Source organism: Engystomops pustulosus, chromosome 6, assembly GCF_040894005.1.
Source record: "Engystomops pustulosus chromosome 6, aEngPut4.maternal, whole genome shotgun sequence".
Classification (NCBI taxonomy): Eukaryota; Metazoa; Chordata; class Amphibia; order Anura; family Leptodactylidae; genus Engystomops; species Engystomops pustulosus.
In genome coordinates, this window is record NC_092416.1 from 125,418,237 (window position 1) to 125,444,760 (window position 26,524).

The 26,524-nt window shown below is 39.6% G+C and overlaps 1 protein-coding gene across 6 annotated transcripts in view; it reads left to right on the plus strand.

The window, feature by feature from the left end:
• KCNQ2 (potassium voltage-gated channel subfamily Q member 2) overlaps positions 1-26,524 on the plus strand; it is a 73,473-nt gene that overhangs the window by 27,762 nt on the left and 19,187 nt on the right. For 4 of the 6 annotated variants that reach the window (XM_072110901.1, XM_072110904.1, XM_072110902.1 and 1 more), the window contains exons 3-11: positions 641-767; positions 1,823-1,998; positions 4,318-4,446; positions 9,858-9,968; positions 10,280-10,375; positions 12,467-12,561; positions 13,378-13,401; positions 14,942-15,010; positions 20,094-20,123. In XM_072110901.1, the coding sequence (XP_071967002.1) occupies positions 641-767; positions 1,823-1,998; positions 4,318-4,446; positions 9,858-9,968; positions 10,280-10,375; positions 12,467-12,561; positions 13,378-13,401; positions 14,942-15,010; positions 20,094-20,123 (857 nt within the window). The remainder of the gene's footprint in view (positions 1-640; positions 768-1,822; positions 1,999-4,317; positions 4,447-9,857; positions 9,969-10,279; positions 10,376-12,466; positions 12,562-13,377; positions 13,402-14,941; positions 15,011-20,093; positions 20,124-26,524) is intronic. The other 2 variants (XM_072110903.1, XM_072110906.1) reach the window with 1 other exon arrangement.

Genomic DNA, 26,524 nt, shown 5'->3' on the forward strand with positions numbered 1-26,524 from the left:
GTAAAGCATCCAGAGAGCTTCACCAATCAGCATCTTAGGACCCTATATTTCAGTACAGCTGAGCTTTAATAGAAACTGTCATTGCAAACAAAATTTTATATTGTGTTAGGGGTGAGTGCTGTGAACATTTTTTTTAATATACTTTAGTTTCAGAAACATTTCTTAGTTTGTAAAGAAACAGCTGCAAAGTGCCCCTTATTACTAACTTCACTTCTCAGTTGTTTAGGCTGATTTGTCTACCAGGTTGAAGATTGAACTCTTTCCTCTCCTGTTTGTTTTGACAGCTCTGAGCAGTGAGTGTTAACCCTCTCTGCTCCCTCCCCGCAGAAGTATGTTATAAGCATTATTTTTAAACATCAAGCTGAAAGTGAAGGGTTGTAGAAACACAGGGAGATTATAAGTGACCTCATAATGGATCTCTACAAGAGAGTTTCTTAACAAACTAAGCATTTCTTGGTCAAGTATATTAGAAAAATGTTCACACACACACGCAATATTGAAAAATTATCTTAATTGATAGCTACACTTTAAATTCCAGACAGATACCATTGACAAGTGTAATACAATTTCTGAAAGAATGGAGCCATGTTTTAGTTTCTGAATAAACAATTTTAAAATCCAAATCTTTTTCTTCTCACAGGAAATTGTTACCATTGTTGTCTTTGGGGTAGAATACTTTGTCCGGATTTGGGCTGCTGGTTGCTGCTGCCGTTACAGAGGGTGGAGAGGACGGCTGAAGTTTGCTCGCAAGCCATTCTGTGTCATTGGTGAGCCCATTTTGGCCATGTTTGAGTGTATAATCTTCTTTAAAGGAGTTTTCCGGGAAAAAAAGTATTGATGGCATTTGTGAAATGGGTCCTAAAAATCAGATCAGACCCAACATATCAGCTCTTCACAGAAGCTAATAAACAGAGAATGGAACAGGAAGAGAACAGCTCCATTCTCGGTGTAGTGGTCAGACCAGATTATTGCAGATTGAATGAAATGTATCTAAGTGCTCCCTTTTCCATTCTCTTACATAGGAGAAAAAAAGTTGATCTGTGGGAGTCCTGTTTGTAGGGCCAACACAATCTGATGACATATTCTTAGAATCGAACATCAATGTGTTTAGCCCAGAAAACTTCTTAAAGGGAACCTGTCATCAGGAAGGTCATTTTTACATGGTGACAGGTTCCAATAGCCTATGGCATGTTGGTTTCCAATATGCCTTTGTGATTCATCTGAATAATTGTTTATTTAACATTAGCTGCCAGCAGTGTGTGGTGAGTCCTGGGGGAAGGAAGGCAGTTCCAATGGACAAGTCATCTTCTCACAGCCACAAACAATTCTCATTTGAACTGCTCTCCTACGGGACTCACCACACGTTGCTGACAGGGAGCCAGGTATTTGTTGGAACCTACCACAGTGTAAAAATGACCTTCATGATGACAGGTTCCCTTTAAACTTTCCTCTTGGATGAACATGTAGAGAAATGTATATGTTGAAGACAAGATTTAATAATAATAATAATAATAATAATAATAATAATCTTTATATAGCGCCATCAAATTCCATAGCGCTTTACAAATAATAGGGGACCTATGTAAATATAATTACATTACAGAGTAAAAACAGTCATATGGAACAATGGGGGTGAGGGACAAGATTTTGCATGATTCTAGCAATAGATGCCTATCCTTGTATGCCTGTATAACTTTGGGGCAGCATCTGATGTTGCTGGCTGCAGTGCCATGAGACATCCAAATTCCCTTCTGTCAATTAAACCATTTGGAATGTTTAATATGTGTAAGAATATAACCCTTTTTATTTACTCTCCTTGCAGACATCATGGTGTTGATAGCATCAATAGCAGTCCTTTCTGCAGGGTCACAGGGTAATGTCTTCGCCACCTCTGCACTTAGGAGTTTGAGGTTCTTGCAGATTCTGCGAATGATCCGTATGGACCGGAGAGGTGGAACATGGAAGCTTCTGGGTTCTGTGGTTTATGCACATAGCAAGGTATAAAGACATGTCATGTATGTTTAATCTTTGAAAGGGTGGTTAAAATAAAACATATCTAGTTAGGGAAACCCCCACAAGGATTTGCATATTTTAGGAGATGCAGTCAAAAAGAGACTCACCTTTATCTATGAACACAAAAATGATCACTTAATTGAATCCCAAATGTGGTTCAAGCTTAAGACTGCAGTTAAAAAGAACCTGTCACCAGCTTTTACCCCACTAAACTACTAGCCCCCACAGATAAGATATGAAATTGCCTTTCTAGAATGTGCTAGAGATGTGTCAAGTATAGTGGTTGCATGGGTAGTGTCACTTCTGAAGCCCTTATGTTCTATAGTACTTTTTTGTGACATATTAAACATAAGGATCTCATCTATTAGCTCAAATGAGGTTTATGGCTTTGAGATACAGAACCAGAGATATAGGCAGTTAAAGACATAGGGGCACATTTACTTACCCGATCCCTGCACAATCCCCGATCCGGAATGTTCGACGAGGATGAACTCTGCTGCGATTCACGTTGATCCTGTGCCCGATATCCGGCATGTGTCGCATCTCCGCTCAGGTCTGCCGGAGTTCATCATCTTCTAGGTACTATAGAACAGGAGATAGGGGCATCTGAAGTGACACTACCTCAGCCTCCACTAAACTTGACAGATCTCATGTGAAAATTAAGTGAGAAGAGTCAAATTTCCCTTTCCCAGGGCACAGAGGTGCCGATCATTGCCATGGCAACCTTGAGGTCCAATAAAGACCCAAGGGCTGCCTTCAGTAGCAGTCTGTTAGGATTGTGCTTACAGCACAATCTAACAGTGCAGCTGTCAGCCTATGCAAAATGTACATTGGTATTGCAGTATATTACAATGAACAAGTGATCAAATGGAAAAAAAAGTGTAATTAAAAAAAGAATTAAAAAAGAATGAAAGTCCCCATCCCATGCAATAATCAAATATCCGTAACAATCCGTACAATTGTCACTGAACCCGTACCGTGAACGCCGTTCACCAAAAAACTTCACAAAAATTATTACATTTCCACATTTACCCCAACATGATACCAAGATAAAGTACAGCTTGTCGCACAAAAAAATAAGCTCTAAAACAGCTCTGTAAACAAAAAAATGTTACATTTGTTACTTGGCGATGCAAAAACAAGTGAATTTCTCACAAAATGACTTCTATATTCTGCAAAACAAGTTAACCTTAAAACATCTATATAAATGGGGTATTGCCATAATCCTGATGACCCATAGAATAAAGATAACACATTATAACTAGAAATAATGATTTTTTTAACCACCACCAAGAAAGAGTTAATAAAATCTGATTATTAGCTATTGAACCCCCTGTAAATGATGTACCTGAAAAGTGGATCTCGCCTACAAAAGAAATAATCCTCCATATGTCCAAATTACAAAAAATAAACATTTTTATAACCTGTAAAATTTGACGATGCAGATCTGTCCTGGATGGCGCTCCTTCCGTTCTATGCCCGGTCGTGTGCCCATACAGCAGTACCACCACATATGGGGCATCCTCTCCACTTTGTGGAGTTTTTCGTCATTTAATACTTTGTGACGGTTTAATTTGTGGCCAAAACTAATGTATTGTCTAAAAAAATGCCAGCTTTTAAATTACACCTCCATTTTGTTTTAACCCCTGTGAAGCACTGACGTAACTGTATTTGGGTGTCCTCTGCTCTAGATATTTCTTTCTTAAAGGAAATCTACCATCAAGATTGAGCATGACAAACCAGGGGCACTTATAGATCCAGGCACCATGACTATCGTAATCTTCTTATATGATCTATCCATGGCTTCCTTCTTTGGACTCTAGAGAGGTTACTAGAGCCCATCTGTGCTGCAGCTTCACGGGCTATTACACAGTCTCTCTATCCTGTGCTCCTTTAGCACTTCACCTCTGTTCGTGATGTAATCTCACTTCAGCAAAGTTAGTTTCAGCACAGAGTGGGAGTGGGGAAGTGCTCCTGCACAGTGTAAGCTACAGCCCTTCTGTCTTATTAGAATAATTTTAAAAGTTGATTTTAGAAGTAAATAGGCCATGGATAATAAATATAAGAAGATCATTAAAGTTACAGTGTCTGGATCTATGACCAAATGTCCCTGGTTTAATGCCCTTTAAAATAGAGGTCTAAGAATTCTCTGGATTTTTTTATTAGTTATAGAACTAGGAATGGATGATAACAGGAAGAAAAAGGTTGCAGTAAACAGCACGGTTAATGGAGAGGGTATGGAATTAAGTTGCAGGATTCCTTTAGGAAGAATAATCTTGACTCTGACTTTATTTTCACTTTTAGGAACTGATAACAGCCTGGTACATAGGCTTCCTATGTCTCATCTTGGCTTCGTTCCTGGTGTATTTGGCAGAGAAAGAAGAGAACAGCGACATGTTTGATACTTATGCCGACGCCTTGTGGTGGGGACTGGTGAGTGCCTGAAGAATCATAGGGAACTTGTAGAAAACCTCAGATTTTTTTATTCATTTTAAAATGTATCTTAGTTTTGTACCAAGTGGAAAATGATGATCCAGGGATTCTTTTGTTGTAACATTTAAGAATTGTACTGGATTTCTATGCAGCTTTCCATGCAGAATCCACTGCAGATTACAGTACTGTTTAAGTCAAAGTGATTTTATTATTAATATGCACAAAAAGTAACAGATTTACCAAGTTGTTTGCAACAGAATTCCGTAACAAAAATCTCTCTAAAACACGTTGCACCCCAATTTATCAAAAGGTTTTAGACCACTTTATACCCTTTAAACACATAGGTGTGGCTCAGATTGAGACGTAAATTGCAGATTTTTCTTCACCCTTTAATAGGAGGTGCAAAGTAAGACTAGACTGTATTAAATGACGCCAGAATCCGACACTTTGATAAATCTTAAATTTATTGGATAACTGATCTAACCACATAATAAAAACAAGGAACAGAACACAGTATACATTGTGACCTTATGTGGGTCCTGTATTTTCTAATTCAATATATGTGGAGACTCATATCTACCACACTGAGTCCAATAGCCAGCACAATCCCCTAATATATAATATACAGTATCAGCAGAAATCATGTAGTAACAGGGCTATGCAAATTATGGGATTGTTCTGGCTATTGGAGTGAGTCTCCACATAAGGATCTTCAAAGGTCCTAAAATGGCTCTTGTCTACATGTGTATTGTGAGCAGGAACAGATGTATAAAGATTTCATGGGTGCAGATCCTTCTCAGTATAAAATTTGGGGGTTTTGGGTGGCCATGGGCCCCCTAGAAGATTTGGGCCTGGGCAATGGGCCAAACCACCTATATTATAATCCACTACTGGGCCTATTCTAGGCTGCTTTATATTTGTCCCTTTCTCTGCATTGTTATAGGTGTTGACTTTGATAAATCTGGCACAGTATAGGAGTGTCACAGCCTCCCCCTTCGTTGTGCGCAAAGCATAGTGATGCACCAAACTATTGCCCAAAGGAATATGGACATGTCAAATGCAGTTTTTTTTCAATGGAAATTGAAAGTTGACCTGTCCTGTTGGAACATAGCCTAGAGGTCACCTTGCCTAGCCAGGCTGAAAACTGGGAGCAGTTTCAGAAAGATATTTCCTTTTAGGTATAAAAGGCTAATCTAAGGTATCCTATCTGCTATGTACAGAACAAACATTATGAGAAAGCATCTTCAAAGCTCCCATGAAACCTGAACTTCATAAATAATTGACGATGAAGTAAAATCACTGCTTCCTAGAATAATTCTGTAACTCGCTATTACAAGCTATAATATAATATGAGAATGCTCCAATCTGTACAGGTCCATATTAATGTGGATTATAGTAGATTAACTCTTGCATATAGAGAACAGTATAATATTCTATTACACACAATACAGTATTATAGTAGTTATAGACAGATGTATGGGGAAAGTGTTATAGTTGTGATTTTCTTGCATATTAGTAATACAGTTGAAGTATACCGGGATTTTGTATGTTAGGGGAGTTTTAATGTAGCTATATTCTTGTACACAGTGACGTTAAATAATAGTTATGTTTTAGTATATAAAATAAGTATTATATTTGTTATACTCTTGTACATGGGGGAATCTTTATTGTAGTTGTATTTTTTACATTTTGTATATAGGAGGAGTATAATGAGTTGTATTGTTGTACATAGGGCTATTAAAGTAGTTAATAGAAAACAGTATTACCGTATCATTGTTGTTATAGGTGCAGCATTATACTAGTTTTATTCTTGTACATTCGGGAAGTTATTTTAAATAGGGTCTGTGTTATAGATGTATTATTGTAATATATATAATGTATAGAGACAGTGAAATATAATTCTACATTTTTCAACCATTATTAATAATTAATACAGTACATATGTCTGCATTACTGGTAGATGACTTGCACTTACTGTGCATTTGCTGTTTTACTACAAATAAAATTTTGTTATGAGGTTTGTTTATGATCACAGAATCTGAATACAAGTGCATCAGCATATATGTAATACCATTATGCAACGAAAAATGCAAATTGAAAATCTGCTACCCCTACTGTACTTTCCAGACTTGTGAATGTAGTGCCTTTATAAATAATTATGACCCCTTTAGGTCTATTATCAGGCTGACTTTTAGGTTATCTGCACATGTTGCGGAATGGCTGTGGATTTACCCCAGCGATTTCCACCAGAAGCATGCTTAATTGGTTTTTTTCTGATGACGATATTGGGGGATATTTATCAGGACCTCTGCGCACCGCCAGTGGCGCAGAGGCCCTGAAATAATCGCAAATGCTTGCTTATTGCTTGCTAGTTTTTTGCAATTGTCTTCCCCAAACCGCCACCTTCACGCCAGTGGGGCGTGAAGGGGGGGGGGGCGCGGCCGGCCGAGCGGAGGGCGCCACCAGCCGGGAGTGGGCCGGCGCGGGTCGTTACTGTCCCCGCACCTGCGCACTCGCTGCTCCCGGCGACTTTTCATACGTTTTTTTTTTCAGGTGCTTTTTTCTACGCCAGGTCCTGCCTGGCGTAGGATAAATACTGCGCTGCTGGCAGCCCGATACATCAAGAGGCGGAAGCAGAGGTCGCATTAACCCCTCTAGAAGCGTCATAGACGCTCCTAAATGCAGTATTACTCCTTGAAAACTGCCCCATGCGTCTAAACACGCACTGACTTTTCACCTTATTTGGGACGAGTGAGGACGGCAGGGCATAGCAGAAGGGCTGCTGCAGCCCCTGACTTACACAGCCGCAGCTGAGAGGAGATGGATGAGCTGTTGTATGTGTGTGAGCCTGAGCCGTGCAGCCCCTGACTTACACAGCCGCAGCTGAGAGGAGATGGATGAGCCGTGCAGCACCTGGACACACCCCCTCCCTAACCTGATGCTGTTTCTCTTTGGCCGGGTCAAAGTGGGCGGGGCTACCCGAAGCCACGCCCACCCTACGTGCCGATGTCACTGCACCATCGTTGTTGCACATATCAAAGGCTGGAGCTGACCCAGAGGAAAATGTGGCTACAAGTCACCAGGGATCTGGAGGCTTGTGACCAAGGGCTGAAATGAAGTGAGTAGTCACATCAGTGCAAGATCTGTAACCGCCTGCTGCCCAGGTTATATATGGAAGAGTTATATCATGTATATAAAGTACAGAAAAGAGCAACACTTGTAGCAGGAGGACTTTGGTGCAAATTCCAGAACCTTGACAAGGTAAAAGTTAAAAAATGGCAGCACTCCAAGATTCAAGGGGAAAAATGTGTTTATTCCCATGTGTAGCTTTTCAGCTGCTCATAGACCTTGAATCTTGGAGTAGTGCCATTTTTAAATTTTAGGCCCCTTGAACACGAACATTGTGGGGACATATATCCAGTTTGTGGGTGGATATCTGTCCCCACAGACTCCAATGGCACATATGTGCCACTTGACCACAGTGTGCATGGGGAAAAGATAATTACAGCCCGGCATCCCTATGGACAGGGGAGGGGTGAGCACCACACTTCACTACGCTTCTCCAGCAGAACATATGCTGGTTCTGACATGGGCGTAGCACAAATTCATGTGAAAGTAGCCTTAAGTTGTATTTACATGGTGCGTTGTACTTGAAAATGAATTGTAAATGCTTCAAGCGAAACACATGTGCATTGTTATAAGAGTGACCACGTTTTTATATGGTAAGGATTATCATTGACTTAAAGGGGTTGTCCGAGTTTATTTAAAAACATACCTTTTCCTGCACTACCGTTCCGCCACTGCCGTCCTTCTGTCCATCAGTGCCGTACCTGTTTGTTTACAGAGGCAGGCACGCTCCAATCCGGCATCTTCTGCCCGCCTGGAATGTCCACCCATCCCCTGTCCAGGCACCTGATACAGCATTAACATCAAAGTGCATCAGCTACTGGGACAGGTGGGCATGCTAGGCAGGTGAAAGTTGCCCGATCACAGCGTGCCTGCCTCTGTAAACAAACGGCACAGCATTGAAGGACAGCGGCAGGACAACTGGTCTGCAGGAAGTTTTTTTTTTTTTTTTTACAGCACCCCGCAGGCTACCAGAAGATTTTTTAATAGACTCAGACAACCCCTTTAAAGTTTTTTTTACTAAGCACATGCATATTATGAGAATTCACAAGCGTTTTGTCATCCTTTAGGCACGATGTGTTTGCAATCTATTACCAAATGGAAGCTAACCACCCCATGTAAAAGCAGCTCTAGGTCAGGAGACACATGGGGCGGCTTGACCGCAGCATAGCCACATAGTAATTGTCTACTCTACAGAGACTTCCAGTGACAGCAAGGTGGATGGAATGAGCAAAGTGCACTGGACAGTAGTCTTTGCATCATAGAGAAATATGATGCTAGGACTCCCTGTCTGCCAGCCAAACAGCAACGCTGCTGTTATAATAGGAGTCCAGTGCACTCCCCATATTACTACAAATTCCATACTCTTCCTTGACTAAAAATACTCCTCAGAAATGCCAAGAGGAGTATTTTTACTCTGCCAAAAAAAAGTTAGTGCGACCTCTGGGCGGAAGCCTCTTGATGTATCGGGCTGCGAATTTGCCAGCGTATGATAAATATCCCCCATTGCCTTGATTCTGCCTCAGCCAGTAATCAGAGCCCAATCCAGGCATTACAAAGGTTGATTTCTGAACCACAATCTGCAGCAATAAGTGACCGGTCACATACTTGCTGCATTTCTTTTTTTTAAGCTTTGTGTGTATGGGATAGTTATCAGTCCCATACACTGTATTAGACTGCATTCACACGAATGTATGAAAACGGCCATATATACATGTAGCATATGGCCCAATTCATTACAATGAGTAATACGGCCATATTGTGCACCGTGCCATACCATTTTAGAGATGTAAAAAATGTAGAGCGTGTCCTATTTTCTCATGTATTTCCATTCCGTATGCCCTATAGATTATGGGAACATATAAAATACGGGTTTCCTAGGTGCTGCATAAGGCTGTGCCACGTATGCTGCCGTATATACGTGCAGTATCTGGGGATCTTGGGGCTGACTAAATTTAGTAACATCATTTGCCAACCCACAGTTTTTTTTATATGGATATAGTGACGTACGAGCAAATACGGATGAAAAAGCCTCACATATATAGGGCTTCATACAGCATGGAAAAACAGGAATGGAGAAATCATATGTTTGTGTGAATGAAGCCACTGTGGGGGTCATTTATCTGGAGTCGGGACATAAGAGGAAAAAAGAGAAAATACTAAGTTAAATAACCCCCATAAAATTGCTGTTCAGCAAATTTGCAGATACCCTTAAACTCACATGGTGTCATGAACAGAAGCGATCGTAATATTTTACCAGTAGGGATTTGCTTGTGTTTCCTCAGATAACTCTTACCACCATCGGTTATGGAGATAAGTATCCACAGACATGGAACGGTCGTCTACTCGCTGCCACCTTTACTCTTATTGGTGTCTCTTTCTTTGCGCTTCCAGCTGTAAGTACATGGCGCAGCAAAGGATTGCATTTTGGAGAGGGTATGGCATATGTTCCTTTTAAGCACATGGCATGACTGGACTTGTTTGGGATTTATGCGTACACCCACTGGTATTGATGAGTACACTGAAATGCTTCAGTTCCCCTGTGGTGTTACCTAGCATTGTGACCCCTTTCTTATTTTGACACAGTGAAGGTCATGACACTCTATCATATTAAATCCATTTTAGTAATTTTGTTGTAATTCCCTTTCAATGTTGTGTTTTCAGCAGCGTGATAAATTTCTGTGTTAATGTAATTCTGAATCCTCAGGGGATCCTTGGATCTGGATTTGCCCTGAAAGTCCAGGAACAGCACAGACAGAAGCATTTTGAGAAGAGGAGAAACCCTGCAGCCGGATTGATTCAGGTAACGGATGTCTTCCAATTATCCAATCCCACTGCTGGGACCTGTTTTAGACCATGTGTGGGAGGTGTAATCTCTGCATTATCAATCTGCCCATTGTTGTCAAAGCACCAACGTCATCTTGTTCAGCCCCGGCTCAGAAACAGATGGCACCAAAGGAATTTTTAGGGAGAGGTGAGGAATAACACAATGTAGAACAAATCCCTTCTGAGGAAAGTAAAATTTCACAGCAAAGACATAATAATAATCGAACGAGTTATACCAATGAAACTGTTTTGGAAGCATGTTGCATGTCGTGGTATGCTAGACACCTGACACCTCTTATGTTTGAGGAAAATAATCTTTTTACCGGTAGATAGATTTATGTTTTATTTATGTTTTTTAGATACAATGGGGGGGGTTGGGGGGTGCGCTGTTTAAGCTACAATTCTGGTGCACTTTGCACCAGATAACTTAACGGCTAGCATCACATTTATTAAGGGTTTTAGAACATTTTATTTCCCCCACTTTTTCTATTAGAACGACAAAGAGGGCATGGCCTTAGAAAAGGGGCTTAACTTTTCAGGGAGAATTATGTGCTGCAAGAATTCTCATATGCTCATATGCCAAAGTTTTCTGAAGCGAACTAGACAAACTGATAGATGGTGCAAAAAACAACTAGACAGTCCTAGGCTACGCCACATTTTTCATCCAGCATTAGACACTGTGGTAAATCTGCCACAGCATAAAACTCAAAACCGCCAGATACACCACTTCGGAGGGTGGGTGGTTGCTGGCTATGCAATGGCCTGGTACGGGGTGACAAGGTTAGAGAGCAGACTACAGCGCAGTTTTCAGTGGCGTAACATGACTCCAGTGCGAACTTGGAATCAGGGCCCCCATGTACCTAAACACTCACTGCTGGCCCTATCCCGTACATTATACTTCAAAATACACATATTTCTTATACACTCCACAGACATAAGCACACATACTCTATATATGCAGAACACACATAAACACATATTAACACAGCACCATATATACTCTACACACACTGGGGCTTATTTACTAAGGGTCAGTGGACACACTCTCGTCTTTCCAACGTTTTCGGGAAACGGGGGTTTGCACATTTTGCACATTTGCTATTTGCACATTGTAATAGATGATGTGGAAAATCGGCATATACTGCCGTACCACACACAGCTCCGTACACTGAAGTATGCCCTCCTGCTGCTGATTGATTCCCGTGTGGCAATTCCCCCATGTCCTACTGCTGCTGTTTTTTTCCGGCATGAGTATTCCTTCCCCCATGCCCTACTGCTACTGCATGAAAACCCCCTAGCCCCTACACACTTATGGTAATATCCCCTACACAATTATAATAGCTTGCACACATATATAGTAATGGCCCCATGCACAAATATATAGTAATGGCCCTCTGCACACACACACATATAGTAATGGCCCCCATACTCACACATATAGTAATGGCCCCCTACACACATATATAGAAATGGGATTCATTATATTACTGTAATAGGTCCGGCCCGGGACCACACCTGCCAACAGGCCCGGTCGCGGTCGCACCCCCTTCAACCAGGATAGTTATGCCCCTGGCAGTTTTATGCCAAACAGGACCCGCCATAGAACTGAGCTGGTTACACAATGACAAAGGAAACCACAATTGGACCTCCATTGCTCTATATCTATCAGATGTAAATGAATGAAAATATGCTTGTGGTGTGTCACAATGTATGTGTGTAGGTAAGAGCTATCAGCTTGGATTCTAAGAGAGGAAATGTCACAAGACAATAATTGTATTGTGTTACATGGATTGCACCCAAGAATAAACTTTCTATCCACTTATTTTTGATTGCCAAAAATAAGTTGTCTAACTGACTGGTGGCCCCCTTATTGCTCAGTTGGACATGTGGATAGGAGCTGCGCTGTACTGTTGTATGTGCAGCCCCTATTACACTAGGAACAGGTTCTTTATTGTACATTTGTCCTAATGACACATTTGATGCATTGGCTCATACTATTTATCTCTATGGCAGACAAGGTCAGAACAACACATTAATTAAATGGGTAACCAACCTTCTCTTTTCTTAGGCGTCCTGGAGATTCTACGCCACAAACTTATCTCGTATTGACCTACACTCTACGTGGCATTATTACGAGCGCACGGTAGCTGTGCCAATGTACAGGTAGAAGATCTAGCTGTGTGTTGCCTGATACCCCAAATAAGGCTCATGCCACCCCCCTCCGTTATTTCATTGCTTGAGAATTTTTAGTTTGTTTGATTTTGTTTGATTTTTAATTTTGTATTTAGTTGTGATAATTTTATTCTTCAATTTGCTTTTGTGCAATTTTTTTATTTATGTTTTTTTGTTTTCTCATTTGACCCTCACCCCTTCCATTATCAGTAGATTTTTGTTGTGTCATATGAACGTATGAAGACGGCTCATTCTTCAGAGGATACTAGGTAACTCTTCACAATGGTTTGGGATATGGGTGTAATATGACTTTTGGGCGGGATAAATGTGTAGGACAACTTGTTCCAGCATAGTGGTCAATGAGCAGAAAGAGATAACTTTTCTTACCCAATGTGGGATAAACAACAGGAGTAAATAAAAAGTATGTAGTTATGTCTGTGCTCACATGTTAAAGGACAGAACAGTAACTTTGAAGTACATCAAGTAGGACCATGCAGAGTTTTCACTGATTGATCAGGTTTCCCCTGATCCTAAATTATAGTAACCATAGACAAATCTGTATTAGTATTCTAAGCATTAGTCCTACTTTCAGAGTCATCTTTGGTTTACATATAATATATGTGATTTCATAATCCAGATGCTTCTCATAAAATATACATAGAACTCTACCTTCATGTTGGTAATCACATTTACACTACTGTCTCATGTAACTCAGTTCAGTCCGCACATACCCCCTCATTTCAAGCACAAGCACAAAATTCTTGATCTTTTTTGCTTTTCTCCCCTTCTTCGCTGTTCCACGAGCAGCTCTCAAACGTACGGTGCATCCAGGTATGGCACAGATATATGTGGAACGTGATGTCTTCCATCCTTTCCCTGGCATTGTGCTGTTGGTTTGCCATTTTACTTGTGTTCTCTTGTACCTGTGAAATCTCTGTGACCATTTTGTGGTGACTTTGTGTGTACATATTAAAAAACTACAAAAAACATATGTTTGGTGATTCACACGCAACATGACTGGGAATAAGGTAGAGCATTTGAAAATATGAAAAGTTACTTTTTCAAATGTTATTTACCATTGGGTTTACCAGGCTAATGAAGGCATGTTGTAATCTCCTGGTACCTGACGCATTGATTCAGGCTACAATATGGCTACCTCTCTGGCAACCATTTTGTGGACTGTCCAATTGCACTCTGTTAAATTAGGAGAGTCTGCCTTCATAGGTTAAATCTGGTGCTTCTTTTGATTCCCATAAATTTCTTGTGCTGTGTCTGCATCGGTCATAAGATATCTGGTGTCTGTGAGGTAATTTTTTTCATTTGTTATTCTGTGTTTGTGGCTCAGAGGTTGTCTCTCCTGAATAATGTTAAGACATATATTACTTTATTACTTCATTTTAATGCCCTCTTCTTTGGAAAATCTTTATTGACAACTCACTATGATGAGAAAAAATGAATGCCAGTGTGACAATGAAATGTACCATAGAAAAGTGTACACTCTTGGATATGATGGATATTGTATTAAATGAGAACATACATACATACATTGGCATTTAGTCATATAGTGAGATCCAAATGCTTTATGGTTTTGTTTTATCTGACACTGTCAGATAGATGCTAATTGTGGAAGACCTACAGTATTTTTAGTGTTCTCCACAGCTGGGAAATCTATTTGCGATGTTGAGTAGACTGATCTAACTGTACATCTTGGTGAATAAAGTTTAGAATTTTCCTCCATCTCTCGTCATTAACCTTCCTTCTAGTGGCTTTGCTGTCCCACTTTCTCTATTACAAGTGTCATGTATTATACATTTGAATAGTAAAAAGCCATCAACTACATGATGAATATAGAGAACTGACGAGTTATATACATTGATGGTGGAGCTATGATGGAGGACTTGTTCCCTTGAATTAGGAAATCTGGAATTGGATGCTTTGTTTTGGGATGTCCACTGGTAAAGATCAAACCTCACATCTTGAAATATCTATCAACCAGCTTTAATGAGGTTTACTCATATTGTGCGTCATCATTTTCTTTATACTTTTCCTGCTAATGACCCATAAACAAATTTTGACTTACATTACACCTTTGCTATTTATCTTCTTTATATTTACAAAAATATACATTTTCCCATCATAATGGAAGTTTTAATGTACATCATCATCTTTGAAGAAATCCATTTAAATATTTGAAATTCTATCTATACAAGCAATGTATTCTGTAAATGGACTGCCAAAAGGCAAAACCTAAAACTGAGGCTACGCTAAAAAAAAAAAAATTAAATTAGACGTAAACAGAATAACAATTTATAATGAAAGAACTTTGGTTACAATGCATTCTGATATCCTGTCTTCTATATCCTTTTCTTAGGCTAATCCCACCACTCAATCAACTGGATCTTCTACGGAACCTGAAAAGCAAATCGGGACTTACATTCAGGTCAGATGTGCCAGGGGAGTGTTTGCAGGGGTGGTCAATGAAATTATTTTTGCATTATTATGAACTCTACTTGATCTATCAATAAAAGGTTAAGTTAAACTACCTTGATCACCCATTGATCATGTAGTACAGCAGTCCCCAAACACTGGGCCACAATCCAAGACTGGGGAACATTATAAATTGGGGATGGGGGGTTCTATAGAAAAAAGGGGTGTTATAATGCAAAAGGAGACTGCAGGAAAGAAGGCATTACAAGGTGGCTTTCAGGATAGGGCACTTCATAAAAAGGGGTCTGCAGAAAGAAGGGCATTATCAGGGGGCAGCTACAGCTCTTATAAGTGGGGGGGGGGGCATAATAAGAGGGGCAATATATGGGTTGGTGTTAGGTTGCAAACCTACCAGTTCTTGTTAAAAAAATGTGGGTGGTCCCTGGACCACTGATGTGGTATATCTCCAGCTATATCCAGTCTTTGATATTTGTAGTACTATCTTTTGCAGCTTAAAATACTAATTCTAAAGGATGGGATATGCCAAAGAGGTGGCATAATGGAGAGGGTAATGCCATGATTTCCTGTAGATTTCCGGGTGACAAAGTATTGCAAAGTTTATTTAATCATTCTACAGTATTGCAGGTGAAACAGCCCAAGTCCATGTTTTTGGTGCTAGAAGACATGTAGCGCTGAACTTACGTGTTCTCCCATATTGTTGAATCATTATTTCTTGATATTTATGTAACGGTACAGTAAGTTCTCGTAGCAAAGTAAACATATGTGAACATTTTTGTGGATTGTGTGTGGGCAAGATTTTTTTTTTTTTTAAATGTATATATTTTTTTATATTTTAAATTTTAAATCTTAAACAATAAAAATGTATTCTTGTATTCTACTAGGAACTTTGTGAATTTAAAAGACTTTTCCGTACCCATTAGTTGTATATGAAATATCAAGTAATTCGATAATAATAGTTTATATACCGTACATATACCGACCCGAGTATAAGCCGAGACCCCTAATTTTACCATCAAAAACTGGGAAAACCTATTGACTCGAGTATAAGCCGAGGGTGTAGTATACAGCCAGCCCCAAGTGGTAGCCAGCCTGCCCCCTAATGTATACAGCCAGTCTGCCTCTTATGTATACAGTCAGCCTGCCCCTCATGTATACAGTCAGCCTGCCCCCTCATGTAGACAGCCAGCCTGTCCCCTCATGTAGACAGCCAGCCTGCCCCCTCATGTAGACAGCCAGCCTGCCCCCTCATGTAAACAGCCAGCCTGCCCCCTCATGTAGACAGCCAGCCTGCCCCCTCATGTATACAGCCAGCCTGCCCCCCTGTATGTACGCGGATCGGGGGTGAGTATCGCCGGAAGGTAAGAACTAAGTTTATTTATTTAATGTGCTGAACTTTGGGAGCCGCCGCCGGTGGGTGAGTATTGAAATTTCTTTTTTGACTCGTGTATAAGCCGAGGTGAGGTTTTTCAGCACATTTTTTGTGCTGAAAAACTCGGCTTATACACAAGTATATACAAGGCCCAGCTTTTTCCATGTTTTGCAGCATCATATTTCCCTACCTACTACAAGGGAAAATGTAACAACTGTACCATATTTCTGTAGTAGTCATTATAATGCGGCGTTTGTGACTTCTGTTTTGCCCACCTAAGGCCAAAAAATGTATAACAATGTAAAAGAAATTGTAAGAAAAATTTCTTGGCTTAAATTTTTGTTCATCCTGAAATATTCATGAGCAATCTTCCCAGATTCATTTTTGATGTTCTGTGTCTGGGCTCGGTCATGACAATAGTTTTTTTTCTAAATTATTTATGGAGTGACCGCTATGGGAACACCGGGTCAGTTTTTTATTTGACGCCCATCCAAGTTTATGTTCAGCTTCTAAGCCATTCAGCCTGCGGTTTCCATGGCTACAGGCTATTGCGGTTACCATACCAACACCTCCCTCTTATCCTGTGACTCATCTATTTCTCAAATCCAATGTATTTGGATAGAAAGGCACAGGGGCTCCCGGATGGCCTAAGCAAACCCATCTATAGGTCCCTCCTCCCCCGCTCTTACACATTATTGCTACTGTTTAGATGGGGATTTTATATAGGCTACTGAAAATGGCCTTTTAATACTATTATCAGAACTGAATGGATATATGTACCATATGTAATGTTTTTTTCTTGCCAAAGCATAAACCATTCTAAGGAAAAAATGTTCCTTAGAGAAGAACAATTTCAATCATTAGGCATTTCCTAAATACTGTATATATACTTCATCGGGTATATTTATTTATTACTCTCTGTCTTTTTAGTTATGTAATCGCTTTAACCCTTTAAGGATGCAACCTTCTTCTGTCATTCATTTTTCACAAAAGCCAGAACTTTTACATTTTTCCATTTACTGAGCCTTTGACGGCTTGTTTTCTGTGTAAGATTATACAGTATTTGCTGTGAAACTACACATTTGCACATTTTTTATGGGCTTTCATTTACAGATATTTAGACATTTTTTATGTTATGTTGTTCACCACATACAATATTTAATTTTATTATGCATTAAATGTTTATTTTATGTATGTTTATTGTTATGTGCATTCTATAGAAAGAGGTGATTTATTTTTTATTTCTGTTATTTTTGCATTTCTGTTTTTTACATCCCACTTTCCACAAGGCATATCTTTTTATTCTTCCAATTATAGAGACAAATTTGTGCGTGTAATCTGCAGGACAAATTGTACTTTCTAATCACACCATTTTATATTTTGTTCATTGTATAGGGAAGCTGGCATTACCAGCAAATTTTATCTGTGTTATAGAGCTGACACGTATATAGAGAGATCAGCCCTCGAGCCCTTTCCATACAACCCTTGCTTCATATATAGTTGTACAGCAGTAAGGAAGTGGTTAATTTTTTTTCCTTGCCTTCCCAGGTTGCTTAAACCCTTGGGGCCCCAATGGTCAAACAATATGCTGCAATGCGACAGTAAAGCATTATATTTTTAATATACTGCTTCCATTTATATCCTTCCTCCAGGATTTTATTCATGAATCATTATTCAGTTTACCTTAATACATCAATAATAATTCCTTTATTTATATAGCGCCTACAGATTACGCAGCGCTGCACACAGCTTTCTAAACTGGTCCCTGTCCCCAATGGGGCTCACAATCTAGTCAACCTACCAGTATGTTTTGGAGTGTGGGAGAAAACCAGAGGACCCTGAGGAAACCCTCAGCACAGAGAGAACATACAAACTCTTTGCAGGTGTTGACCCTGGGACTTGAAGCCAGGTCCCCAGCGCTGCAAGGCTGTAATGCTAACCACTAAGCCACTGTGCTGCCCTCAACATTTGATTGTTTTTTTTTAAACTTAAAGAGAACCTTTCACCACCTCTCCCAACTACAACTCTTTGCTGGAATACAATTTTCCAACACTGATGTATTTCAATATTGATTCAAAACTTTATTGTTAAAATGTCCCATATTATAAAAACATGTCAAGGTGCACAAAAAAGCTTGGCGATCAACGCCTTTTAGCTAGAACTTTTATCGTCTTCTCACTCCAGCTGGCTTGGGAGTTATCTGTGCACTGGATGTAACCACAACAAGAGGGTGAACTGGCTTAACGCAACTTAAACTCTTTTTACACCTATTTTGATGGCTTATTACTGATTTTGATTTACGGTAATCAGTTTTTTCTCAAGCTCTTACCATTTCTGAGCAATAAGTTTTTAGTTTTTGCATCCAATATCCAAGACAACAATGCTACTGTGCAGAAATCTTAGCTCCGATGAGTAGCCAGTGTTATGTGTGAAATAAAAGTCTCTCTTAAACACCTCAACAATGTAATAGTACATTGTCTGTATGGGAAGGCTAACCTCTACAACTCTATCCATACAGGGCAGTTGTCTGCTGTATTATACAGCAGACACCTTCTGTTAACACCCCACTAACTGCTAACAAGGTTGAACTTGAATGCAGTATCCGAGGAAGCTATCTCGTTTCTAAGGGACAACATGAATACATTTATGAGAAATTATCTTCACACAGGAACATTTTTTTTCATAACATCCAATTGAAGAAATGTTTACATATGGCAAATGAATTCAATTAAATTCAAATGCCCAAATGGGAATACCCCTTTAAATGGGAACGTCACATGCTAGTGCTATATTTGACAAGATTGTCTCCCCATGACTTGATCGGAGGGGTCTGTTTCTCTGGTGCTTTGAAACTCCCATGTCTGCCAAAGAGGAGACTCCAGGGTTCAATACACATGCACCATATTGGAAATATACCGCATTACAAAAATAAATAAATCTATTCATAAACATGTTGAGTACCCCCACTTTCCAAAGTGCCTGAAAAAATATAAAAATAAGTATTCCATACAGTGAGCACATTAACAGAAAAAAAAGCCTCCAAATGTACAAAGCCTGCCAAAAGTGACATCCTGCACCACTCCATACATTAAAGGAGAAAAAAGCTAGTAGTGTTAGGATATAACAATACTGTCTTTTTTTCGGCGGGGGGATGGGGTGTGTCATTTTAATAGGTATTGAATCATAATAAAAATTATAACATTATGCAAACTGAATATGAAACAACACAGCACACAGCGAACTCTGTATAAACAAATTTTGTAAGAAAATGGCACAAATTAATTTTCTTTAATTCTACTGGATTTGTTATTTTTTCCAGCTTCCCAGTATACAAATCATATACAGTGAAAGTAAAGCTTATCCTGCAGAAAACAGTCCCTCGTACATCTCTCTTATGGAAAAAGTTCTGGCTTTTTGAAGCAAGGGAGTCAAAAACCTAAATGCAAAAACAGAAAAGGGCTATTGTGTTAAGGGGTTAATAGGAGTTTAGGCACATAGTCTGGCAGATAAGACTAGTCTCTGTTAGCTAAGACAACAATGTAGTTTTATTTTAAATCTGTACCTCCTCATCCCATTCTGTCCTGCAGCAGCCATGTTTCTTGCTTGCTTTAAATCTCGCTTGTGTCCCATGCAGATGAGAATTAACAGAGAATGCATCATTTTATCATTGCATTACAGCTAACATGATATTGCTTCTTGTTTTAAGGAAAGAGCAACAGGCTGAACCACCACCCAGGTTGGTACCTAGACATGTCACCCTACTGTGTGCCCTCCTCATTCATGGTAACCCTTACTGACACCCACCTATCAGCTTCTGTGGCTACACAAGACCTCTCATGGCTTCTGTAATACCTGTTCTATTTCATAATCACCCCTAATGTCACTAACAGCACATCACACCTGTCGCTTGCACGCAAGGTGGGGCACGTATACAAAGAGTGAGACAATTTTAATAAGTGTTTTTGGTTAATCATGTGACGACATATTGTTGCTCCTCGTTCTCTCTGTGTAAGGCTACATGCACACAAACATATTTTTGGGGCCATTTGCTAGTGGTTATTTTAATGGCTAGCCCAGGGCTCTATGTATTTCAATGGACTCACACACGCCCATGGTTTCCAAATTTTGGAGCAGGGCCTATTGCTGCCCATGTTTGATTGTGTTGGCTCTGCCAACCTTTTGTTCTGTCAATGGCACATGAGCAGAGCCCTCACATTGATGATACACAGGCTGCAAACAACATGTATGGTCATGTGCAGGTAGCCAAAAATGAGGGAGCATTTATGTTTTGGGCAGTGGTCCTAGGGAAGGTTTCATCCCATAACAACTCTTCCTTTTTTAATTGAATGTCCCTATAATCCTGAATTAAAAGGTACAACCGTGTCCACTACACAGCTTACTAAATTATCAGTCCGGGGCTGAGTGATAGCCAGACTCTACTTTTGGGAACAGTTGAAAGGCTTTTATTATTTAAGAGAAAAATGGCAATTTGTAGACAATCTCCTTTTGTACTCCCTGGGAATACACAGCGGATAAAGTGACAAGTTGCGGCTTATCCCATATCCCATATTTATTCTAGAGGATTTGAGAATATTTTGCTCATTGATGATAAAGCATAAGATCATATCCATATTTCCTGACAGTATTGTCATGTATAAAGCTCCTGTAAGCTGAAGGGACTCAATATTTTTAGACTTCTCATTTAATAAAAGCTGTTGTAGACTTTGGTGTTGATATTGTACCAATGGTGTCTGATGTATCCTAGTCCCAAGCTGAATTTAAGCCATTTAATATATATAATATATATTTACTATATAATATAGTGATGAAATGTATTGAAGCTTCTTCAGGGGCACTCATGTTGAAGGCTAAACTAGATGATAGCATCATAAGATGGCTTCTTCCTGATGAGTCCATTTATAGGCAAATAGACATGTAATGTTATAGAAAATGCGATTCATTCTGATGAAATAATATACAGTTGAAAACTTGCCTTGGAACAGAAAATTGGCATCCTGGTAAAAAAAATATATTTTTGTACAGAATGAATAGGCTGCTACTTATTTCAGTCTTCAAAATGACTGCCTTTTCTGTAAGGGGCATGTGAATATCCTGTGATCACTATGTATCTCAGATGTCACATGATGTACATTCATGTACATGGTAACACAAGCTGGTCACCCATGCATGGATACTGAATTACAGACATGTTACTTTGTGCCATTTCCATGTCATTTATTGCAGGAGTGGTTATTCAGGATCTGTGGTGGTTGTGTAGAAATGGAAATTAAGCATTTTAGTTGTTGTGTAATACTCGCTTTAGCCACTGGGTGGCTCTTTAAACCATTGGTTGTCTTTTTCCGAAGTGTTTCTGTTATGAAAGCAATAACATCCGGACTGCGCCTCTTCTTCCAACGTATCAGATCTCCCTTGCTTTTTCTTCTTTCTTTTCACCTGTCATGTTACTACAACTGTCATTGTTTTTCTGTTTTTTTTCCATTCATTTATATTCTTCCACTTTCTTTCCCATTTATGTTCCATCCGTATGATGTCTTTAATCTCCTGTGTAGCGTTTACCTAATTTTATAAACGTTCTACATTTTTTTCGTTATGGTTTTTTAATTTCTTCCACTGTCTTTTTTTGCTCTTGCTTTTATCCCTCCTCCTTTCCTTTCTGGATACCTTCTGTTGTGCGTCCTATTCTCATATTTCCCTTCTCTGCTTTTTCTTATTTCTTCTCACTTTTTCTCCAGTATTTACCCCTTTTTGCTCTCCATCTCTGCTTTTCACCTGACATTTTTTTCACTTTTTTAATTTTACTTCTCATTTTCTTTTTTGTTTTATCTCTTCATATCACTTCTGCTACTGTACTTTATTTCCCTGTTCCATCTTTCCTTTTTTCGTCTTCCCCTTAGCTTCTTATTTCTTTCTTTAGTCATTTACCCATAAATCAATTAAATAATTTATAGAAATCCATGACATTCTAGAGAAAACACACACATCATACCATGTTAAAGCACTTATAGATATATGGAACACACATCAGGGGTTCAGAAAGTATTTAGACCACTTTACATTTTTCAATCTTTGTTTTAATGCAGCCAATTTTTAAGACCAAAAAAGTTATTTTTTTTCTCATTAATGTACACTCCGCACCCCATCTTGACAGAAAAATAGAAAGATATCTTTATAAAATAATATTCACTCATTGCACTGACACTCATATTTAACTCACATGCTCTTCATTTTCTTCTGATCCTCATTGAGATAGTTCTACTTATTCATTGGAGTCCAGCTGTGTTTAATTAAACTGATTGGACTTGATTAGGAAAGGCACACACCTGTCTATATAAGACCTCACAGCACCGAATGCATGTCAGAGCACATGAGAGTCATGAGGTCTAAGGAACTGCCAAGGAGCTCAGAATTGTCAGAATTGTGGCAGGTCACATATCTGGTCACGGTTGCAAAAAAAAAAAATCTACAGCACTCAAGGTTCCTAAGAGCACAGTGGTCTCCAAAATCATTAAATGGAAGACTTTTGGGGTGACCACAACTCTTCCTCGACCTGCCCGTCCATCCAAATGAAGCAATGGTGGGAAAATAGCTTTGGTGAGAGAGGTAAAGGAGTATCCCAAGATCACAGAAACTGAGCTCCAGAGATGCAATAAGTAGAAAGGAGAAAGTTCTACAAAGTCAACTATCACTGCAACCGTCCACTATTTGGGGCTTTATTTGCCAATGGAAGCTCCTCTTCTGTGCAAGACATATGAAGGCCGTGTAAAGTTTGCAAAAAAACGGAAGAAGGACTCCCAGGCTATGAGAAATACTTTCTCTGGTCTAACGAGACAATGATTAAACTTTTTGGTGTTATTTCTAAGCGTGTTATTTTCTAAGGTGTTGTCATCTGCTCGTCATCTGCCAAATACAATGGCAACAGTGAGACATGGTGGTGGGCAGCATCATGCTATGGGGTGTTTTTAAGCTGCAGAGACAAGACGACTGGTTGCAAGTGAATGAAAGATGAATGGGGCAAAGTACGGAGATATCCTGGATGAAAACCTCTTCCAGAGTGCTGGACCTTAGACTGGGCGGAAGGCTCACCTTCCAACAAGACAATGACCCTAAGCACACAGCTAAAATAACAAAGCAGTGGCTTCAGAACAACTCTGTGACCATTCTTGACTGGCACAACCAGAGCCCTGACCCAATCCAAATTGAGCATCTCTGGAGAGACTTGAAAATGGTCTTCACCAACATTCACCATCCAACCTGTGGGAACTGGAGAGAATCTGCAAGAAAGAGGATCCCTAATTCCAGGTGGTACAAACTTGTTGCATCATTCCCAAGAAGACTCATGGTCGTACTAGCTCAAAAGCTGCTTCAACTCAATACTGAGCAAAGGGTCTGAATACTTATGATCACGTGATATTTCAGTTTTTCTTGTTTAATAAATTAGCAAAAATATCTACATGTCAGTTGTTTTCTGTCAAGATGGGGTGTAGAGTGATCTTATTAATTGGCTGCAATGAAACAAATAGTGAAAAATGTAAAGGGGTCTGAATACTTCCCGCACCCACTGTAGTTTGAGATATGTGCTTTTCTTTGTTGGTTAGTCTATCGGGTGTTTGTATTGTATTTTATTGGTTTAATGAATTTAATTGGTTTACTGAAGAAGTTTTCAGGTCAGCTAGGTATCTGTGATTTACTAATGAGTATGCAAAGTTTACATTTCCCAATATAATCATATACAGTTTTAGATATCCTCTCAAACATATGAGCATGAAATGTTCAGCTATGTGTATCTATGATGTGCAATTATTATCTTATTATTTGTATGGAATACAACATCAGCCACATCAGGGACAATTTTGCTGTGAAACTACATTTTATGTGTATTTTGCCCTTTCACTGTTGTTGTATGATCGTCAGAAGTGGAGACGTACACTTTAATACAGCTGCACAATGTGCAATGAATGGAAATAGTCTGTTGCAGTGTGTGGATTATGAAAAGAATATTGGTCTTACTTTTACTGGTAATACTACAGGATTTTTTTTAGTTTTTCCCATTAAAGTTCTGCTTAATTGCAACTTAAAAGGGTTTGTCACTTTACCTCATGTTTATTGTAATGCACTTGTAAGTGTGGGGGCAGGATATGAGGTAATTTACCAATATACATCTAATAAAAAATCTGCACCGCTTTACTATATATTTATTATAATTGTATTCATTCCATCTCAGCGTCACCACCTGATCTACACTCCTATTTTAAGGCAGCAATTGGGCAGCTCCTGATCTGCACTGCTGTTAGGTTCTTCCCCTATATTATTTCTATCTTTCATACTGAACGCCCATACATTTTTATTGACTGAGGGCAGCTTTGAGCCTCTGTAAATCATCTCAATGTGGCAGCTTGCCATGGTGCAGCAAAGTGTTTAACCACAACTCATGATTTAGCTTCCACGGAGGTCATATTGGGTGACAAATATTCACACGTTCAAGCAATCCTGGCATTTATGTGTTTCTTTGCTTCGAATAGACTAAAGTAACACAGAGGTAATTCCCCAAGGCCAATTATTTCATGGAAGCGACAATAGCAGGGAGTCTAGTCCATTCATGAAATAAATATAGTGGGATAGAGCTACCTGTTACAGGGGCAGTGTCAAGATCTTCTTCTCTTCTTATCAAGGGAATAACCTAATGGAAGGGGAAGGGTGACCATAAGTGCTTTGCATTTTTGGACATAAGTTAGCTGTTTTTGGGGTAAGTAGAGGCAGTGACCTTATGTGATGATGTTGGTGGAACTTTATTATTTTTAAAGGCAACTAGTGGCTTAGTGTCATCATTGGTGCCACCTGGCTTTTTCTCCATTACTCCTACCTGTATTAATATCACACAAGTGCCCTATCACAAGTGAGTTTATCTTCTTTAATTTGGTCACAAAAGTGGACATGTCACTTCTAGTGTCAATACTAGTATTGTCACTTCTTGAGAATACTGTATGAGTGGGTAAAAAACACTCCCAATTATGAATCTGAAAACAGCAGGTGATTACATTATGATTACATAATCATTTTCTAATTAAATTGATAAGTCAATTCTTGAGATCTGGAAATGTTTTGGCACAATGGGGGAGATTTATCATTAGGCAGGATTTTGAGCAGTTGTCTATGTGTCTAGTTAATTGTCTGATCTTGTAATGGGGTAGAAAATATAGTGTAGCTGTGAACCAACACATGTAAAGCGGGTCGATGGATAAGGTAACTGGACAGAAGGGTAGCAAATGATATAAGTCATCACCAGATTCAAGAGATTCTAAGAATTGCAGTGACAAATTAAATTATTTTTATTTTAATTGTATTAAGGGTACCATGGGCCCCCTACATGCCAGCATATATAATTTGCTGAAATTCACTTTGGTATCTGGCTGGTAGAGCGCAGCCTAGTACTCGTCAGGGTCATGGTCACTGGGTACCGGAAGAACAGGCCTCACAAGAAAAGAGGGAGAGGCTGCCCTGGGGCAACGACTATCCCTGGCTAAATGGGGCTCACGGTTGGGGTTTGCTGCATATTGCATCAAACACCAACCACTATTACTCCCTTGATCGTTGCCGGAGGCATTTATAAAACGACGGCGCAGGTTACACATACATATACACACAGGAACCACAGACACAGGTTACATACACCTACCTTCATGTTGTCAGGCTGAAGTAAAACTGGTGGAGACTGCAGGAATTGTGAAAGAGGGGAGATCATACCATATTTTTCTGAATATAAGACGCACTTTTTAGCAAGAAAAAATCGCTAAAAAGTTTCTGCATCCTATAGACCGAAGGTCAGGAGGATCCAGCACTGCCAGCCCCTCCTGACCGCTGTAAGGGGGATCAGGTGATGCCCTGATATAGAGATGCACCCGATCTCCCAGATAGGAGAGCCTCCGCCCTGCTCTCTCCTGGGTCTCCTACAGGACCTCCGGTGATGTCAGAATCATGTGACTGATCACGTGCTTCTTACATCACCACATACTGCTGAGAATGAGGACATGCTGCCCTGGGGCAGGGTAAGAAGATGGGGAAGAGGGAATAGGGTAGGGGGGAAGTATGAGGGGTTCTCTGTGTATAGCTGAGCTGTGT